Source organism: Barbus barbus (assembly GCF_936440315.1).
Source record: "Barbus barbus genome assembly, chromosome: 4".
NCBI classification, from domain to species: Eukaryota; Metazoa; Chordata; class Actinopteri; order Cypriniformes; family Cyprinidae; genus Barbus; species Barbus barbus.
The window spans coordinates 12,136,229-12,142,975 of NC_136732.1; the positions used below are offsets into that span (position 1 = coordinate 12,136,229).

Genomic DNA, 6,747 nt, shown 5'->3' on the forward strand with positions numbered 1-6,747 from the left:
ACTCCACAAACCTCTTGAGCGGATCACACGTCCTCCACTTTAGCCGGGGTCCCCACTTACTTGTGCCCTGTTTTACACACACGGAAGTAACTGCGTAGGTTTTTGACCCCTGGGACGTTTTCTTCTTCGAAAGGACTTTTTATCGCGTGGATATGTGGTGGATGCTGTTTCCCAGATGGATCTGGTTTTTGTTTGGACAGGTCTGCGTCTTGCGTTTGGACTTGCGCGCCAGAGCGATGCCAATGACCCTGTCCAAAGTGGTTTATTCTCACGCGGGAATGTGTCCCAACGAGATGAACCCCAACCTGTGGGTGGATGCCATGAGCACCTGCACCCGAGAGTGCGAGTCCGATCAGGTGAAGTTAAGCTGCTCCATTACAACATCTCTCTGTTTGTATCATATGGCTTTAAATTGAACAATTTTTTAAATATTAGTACTAAAATATAGTTTGCAGTTTCTAGTTTTCGTACTATAATGAGACTATATGTTTTCATGGAATTTGCCACCGTTGGTAAACATTGGTAAGATTTGTAACAATACGAATTGTAACGACAACATGTTGGAAGAAACTATGGTTAGCATTGTATATTTGAACAAATTTACAATGCAAACCATAGTTTTATGCCGAAGTACCATAGTTGCTATAATTCTTGTCAGCCTATAGTAAAACTGTGGTGAAAAGTAACAAAGAGACAGAAAAATTATGAAAATATAAAAATAATAGTTTATTATAATTCATAATAATTCCAATAACAATTATTTTTGTAGAAACTATGGTTAGCATGGTAAATTTTATCAAATGAATATATATATATATATATATATATATATACAGTCGTGGTCAGAATTATCGGTACCCTTGGTAAATATGATCAAAGAAGGCTGTGAAAATTAATCTGCATTGTTAATCGTTTTGATCTTTTATTAAAAAAAATCAGAAAAAATCTAACTTTTCATTGGAGAATAAGAGTTTAAAATGGGGGGGGGGGGGGGGGGGGGTATCATTATGAAATAAATGTTTTTCTCTTATACACACTGGCCACAATTAACGGCACCCTTTTATTAAATACTTTTTGAAACCTCCATTTGCCAGTTTAACAGCTCTAATTTTTCTCCTATAATACCTGATGAGGTTAGAGAATACCTGACAAGAGATCAGAGACCATTCCTTCATCCAGAATCACTCCAGACCCTTTAGATTCACAGCTCCAAGATTTCTCCAGCAGAAATATAGGCCCACAATATCAAAAATACAGCAGTATATTTCATTGTACACATGGGGTACTTTTTATCCCTGTGTTCACCAAAACCATCTTGAGTGTTTGCTGCTAAAAAGCTCATTTTTTAGTTTCATCTGACCTTAGAAGCCAGTCCCATTTAAAGTTCCAGTCGTGTCTGATAACTGAATATGCTGAATATGCTGAATTTTTCTTGAAACCCTCCCAAACAACATGTGGCGATGTAGGTGCTGTTCTGTTGATTGGAAATTCTCAATTATTGCCCTGATGGTGGAAATGGGAATTTTCACTGCTCTAGCTCTTTTCTTAAAGCCACTTCACTAATTTGTGAAGCTCAATTATCTTTTGCTGCACATCAGAAATATATTTTTGGGTTTTTCTCATTGTGATGGATGATTAAGGGAATTTAGGCTTTGTTTTCCCTCCTATGTATATTTCTGTGAAACAGGAAGCCATGGGTGGATAATTTCATGTTCATAATCACCCTGGAGTGCTCAAAATTGTGAATATGAATGGGAATATACTTCAGAGATATTTTACTCATAAGAATTTCTAGGGGTACCAATAATTGTGTCCAACGTGTATTTGAGAAAAACTAATTAGATTTGAAATGTTAGATTTTTGTGATTTTTTTTTTTAAATAAAAGATCAAAAGGATTAATAATGCAGGTTTATTTTCAGAGCCTTCTTTGATCATATTTACCAAGGGTGCCAATAATTCTGACCACGACTTTATATATACATATATATGGCCCTGGACTATAAAAACATTTTTTTAAATATATTTATGTATTTATGTATTATGTAATTATGTAGTAAATTTACAAAATATCTTCATGAAACATGATCTTTACTTATTATCCTAATGATAACGATAATTTTATAGATAGATAGATAGATAGATAGATAGATAGATAGATAGATAGATATAGATAGAAAACGTTATTTGATTATTTATTTGATTATTAGCCACCACAGTCATCAAAAAAAGATGACAGAAAAAAACTGGAAATATTCATTTTAAATTATTTTTTGATTTACTGTAGTAACAAATAAGGTGTTTGGTTGTAACCATGGTTACCATGGTAATTTTTGTAACAGTGTATTTCCAGCATATCCTTTGCAACAACAACAACAAAAAAATCCACATCTAGATGTCATTAAATGTTGCAAATTGACTTTGCTTTGCTATAAAGACCAGAAAATGTTGAAAATGTCTGCATATCTTTTATCAGTGTATTTTGTTCTTGTTGTTTGAATTAATTTAAAAACGTTTAACCCTTTTTAACTTTTAAGCCTTTACCCTATGCTAACATGGGAAAAAAATGGACTTCTAACAATCCTACATTTTCAGACATGCTAATAAGTTTCACAAACTTTGGGTGCACTTCTAATGTGCATTTTTTGTTCCTTCAGGACTGTGAGCCGTTCGAGAAATGCTGTCCAAATGTTTGCGGACACAAGAGCTGTGTAGCTGCCCGCTACGTGGACATTAAGGGCAGGAAAGGTCCAATGGGGATGCCCAAAGGGGTCACCTGTGACAAATTCATGTGCACCCAGCAGGGTTCAGAGTGTGAAATCTGGGATGGACAGCCGGTGTGCAAGTGCCGGGACCGTTGCGGACGGGAACCCTATTTCACATGCGCCTCGGATGGCATGACCTACTACAACAAGTGCTACATGGACGCTGAGGCCTGTACCAGGGGTGTCAGCCTCACCGAAGTCACCTGCAGGTACCACTTTAGCTTGTCCAACACCAGTCCTCTTCCAGCGGAGACCACTGCTTGGCCCACCACCGCCCATCTTGAGACCACACCCATAGACATTCAACGTCCCATCATGGTCAGCAACCCAGCACACCACTTTGTGTTCGTGGGCGAAACGGCCAGCTTCCTCTGTGAGGTCACGGGAAAACCGAAGCCAGCGATTACATGGGAAAAGCAGATTGAAGGTAAAGAGAACACTGTAATGCAACCCAACCATGTGCAAGGAAACATAGTAGTTACTAACATCGCCCAGCTGGTCATATACAACGCCCAGCTCCAGGATGCCGGCATCTACACCTGCACTGCCACAAACCAGGGTGGATCTGTGCAAGCCCATTTCCCGCTCTCTGTGGTCCCCAGGGAGCAGAGCAAACCAGAGCCGGTCATGAATTCAACACGCTTACCTGCCGAGGAGTGTCTAAAAAACCCCGCTATGGGCGACTGTGGAGAGGAGAGCACGAAGTGGTACTACGAAGCCAAGCGCAACAATTGTTTTACCTTCACCTACAGCCAGTGCAATAAAAACCGAAACCATTTCGATAAATACGAGTTGTGCATGCTCTCCTGTGGAGCGGAGCTTGCTGCTCCTTGCTCCCTGCCTAGTGTACAAGGTCCCTGCAAGGCTTACAAACCACGCTGGGCTTACAGCCACGCGCTCAAGAAATGCCAGTCGTTTGTTTATGGAGGCTGCGGAGGCAACGAGAACAACTTTGAGAGCAAGGAAGCCTGTGAGGAGATGTGCCCCTTCCCCACGACTCACAACTGCAAGCCATGCAAACCCCGGCAGAAGATGGTCCCGAGCTTCTGCAAGAGTGACTTTGTGGTTGTGGGACGCATTTCGGAGTTGACCGAGGACCACGACTCCGGCCACGCGCTCATCACTGTGGAGGAGATCTTGAAGGACGAGAAGATGGGGCTACGGTTCTTCGGCCAAGAACCTCTGGAGGTGACGCTGCTCAACATGGACTGGAACTGTCCCTGCCCAAACATAACGAGAGCCGAGGGACAGATGATCATCATGGGGGACGTTCACAACGGCATGGCCATACTGCAGCCCGACAGCTTTGTGGCCACTTCCAGTGTGCGGCGTGTTCGCAAACTCCGTGAGGTTATCAACAAAAAGACTTGCGATGTTTTGAAGGAGTTCAGCAGCACAAAGTATTAGGGTGCATATGTTATCTGAATCTCTGGACATCTTAAACTGGGGGCGTCAAATCCTGCTCCTGTAGGGCCACTTTCCTGCAAAGTTAGCTAGAGTGAAACTCTGCTAAAGGTGGACCTCCAAGAGCAGGATTGGACCCTTCTGTCCCAACGTGCCTGCCTCTCACCTGCCTTTCTTCAGGAAGCAGACTCACAAACTTGACTTGTAGAATCTACAATCATATGTCATGCTTCCGCCGCAGCATGGAGCTGCTTATCCATGAAGAGATAAAATATGTGGATTACACTGTGTGAATGACACATAGACATAAATATATACTAGATGATTTCATATGAAAGTATTACCTTATTTACATCTACGTGTTGTAGTGTGAGTCCAGTTATTTTAGTTTGACTAAAAAGCCACAGATGTTGTATTAAACCAGACTTGAACTTGAGCCTTCAGTGGGAACAGGTGGTTAAACGTTACTAACCTAAAACTTTATTTATACTTCATGAAGATTTTATTAAAGCTGAAGTGTGTCAAGTTGGAATAAGCCTAATAAGGAATCTTAGCATGAAGAGGCAGTTCTCTAAATTCTAAGTTCTAACCTGTTTTTATATTGATTCCCTGGAAAAGTGTAAACAGAAGTGCACATTGCTAGTTTGAGCAGCCTGGCACATTAAAGGGTTAGTTCACCCAAAAATGAAAATTCTGTCATTAATTACTCACCCTCATGTCGTTCCAAATCCGTAAGGTTCAGATAGGTTCAGACGTTCAGATATTTGTAATGAAATCCGAGAGCTTTCTGACCCTGCATAGAAAGCAAAGCAAATGACACATTCAATACCAAGAAAGGTAGTAAGGACATCGTTCAAATAGTCCATGTGACATCAGTGGTTCAACCTTAATTTTACGAAGCTACAACAACACTTTTTGTGCACAAAGAAAACAAAATTAACAACTTTATTTAACAATTTCTTCTCTTATTTTTGTTTTCTTTGCGCACCAAAGGTATTCTTGTAGCTTCATAATATTGGACTATTTTACCAATGTCCTTACTACGTTTCTTGGTCTTGAACGTGCCTATGCAGGGTCAGAAAGCTCTCGGCTTTCATCAAAAATATCCTAATTTATGTTTAGAAGATGAATGAAGGTCTTACGGGTTGGGAACGACATGAGGGTGAGTAATTAATGACAGAATTAAAATTTTTGGGTGAACTATCCCTTTAACATTGGTTTAGCCAATAACTCTTTGTCCAACCAATGGGGTAGCATTCTGCCAATTTCATTTGGTGGCGCAGAAACTACACACTTCACCTTTAATTATGAAGCCGTGTCATTCTTAAATGTAAAAAAAAATATGACATGTTAAATATTCTTGCACCTTATATTAATTCCTTTTTTTTGTGTGTGCTGTAATTGTTGTACTTTGTTTCCGTCTATTTATGCTTTTACATTACTACCATAAATTGAAACAAAGGTAGTCCTGAGTACGTGCTTTACAAAGTATGTTACGTGTTTTCTGTCAAACCATACAATGGCAAACGTATAATGAGATTATAACTATTATTTTATGAGCAGTTCAAAATGTATTAAAAGTTTATGGAACATCTCCAGAGAAGCGATTAAAGACTTTTCCAATCAAATCCTGGGCAGTTCTTGTTGCGGAACGTTCCGCAAGTTGTGAGCTTGCATAGCTGTGGTTGTGGGGCTTCATGAGGCATTTTTGAATGAGCTTTGATAAGGGAGGGGACATACTTTATGATAGGGCAGCGATTTCCCCCCCCCCCCCCCCCCCCCCCCATCTCGATGGATGCTATTGTCAGTCAGTCCTGGCCTCGGTTCTGGAACAGGTCACATTCCAGCTGTTCTTTGGTGGGAAGTGTTGCGGCTAAGGGGGATGGGGGCCCGTCTGATCCCAATTGTTGTGTCTGGGTCTGGGACTCTCTCCTCGGCTGCAGACCTTTCATATGAGAACCCCCACCTCCCCCCAGCCACCCGGCCCTCTCATCTCCCCAGCTCCAGCTCCAGCCAAGCTGTGACCCTGCAAGGGAGGGGAGCCAGCACACACACCACTCTCTGTTTTAAAGGCACGGCTTTGAACTTTTGACTGGAGCTGGATGGGAGGGAGAGGGATAACACATGCTTTTTCCCTAGGGTGGGCCTCTGATGGCTGCTACCTCAGGCTGGCTGCAGGGCCTCATCCATGACCCCGTAAGAGGCTAATGAAAAGAATGAAAAGAGCGAGGGAGAGAATCAGACATGGGATTGGCTGGGGGGTGGATTCTGGGAATGCGGTGTGGGGAAGTTTCATTAAAACTGTTGACAAGTGTCAAGTGAAGCACTCGGGCTCAAGTTCAGCGGGCAAAAAGAGAGCTTGTTGTTTTTGAGTTTGCTAACCGCTAGTTATGAATATGCTAGTGAGACTGGATGCTCATTGAGTGACACTGTAAGTGCATGTTCAAGATTTGGGGGAACAAAATGTAAGTTTAAGAACTGACCGTATCGGTCACCTGCTAAACTGAATATATGGGGGGAGGACATGTTCCCCTAAAGTCATCTGTTGTAGTTAGAACTCTTTTGATAAGCATCTCAATC

General features: G+C 41.6%; 1 protein-coding gene across 2 annotated transcripts; it reads left to right on the top strand.

The window, feature by feature from the left end:
• Window positions 1-5,792, top strand: LOC306862667 (WAP, Kazal, immunoglobulin, Kunitz and NTR domain-containing protein 2-like). Of its 2 annotated transcripts, XR_013783597.1 has the most exons (3): window positions 1-356; window positions 2,656-4,921; window positions 5,241-5,792. XR_013783597.1 is itself a non-coding variant. In XM_079405591.1 (2 exons), the coding sequence occupies exons 1-2, from the start codon at window positions 153-155 to the stop codon at window positions 4,168-4,170; spliced, it is 1,719 nt and encodes a 572-aa protein (XP_079261717.1). In that variant the 5' UTR covers window positions 77-152; the 3' UTR covers window positions 4,171-5,792. The 2 variants fall into 2 exon arrangements, 1 of the variants encoding a protein (XP_079261717.1); XM_079405591.1 differs by having other exon boundaries at window positions 77-356; window positions 2,656-5,792.
• Window positions 5,793-6,747: the final 955 nt, after the last annotated feature.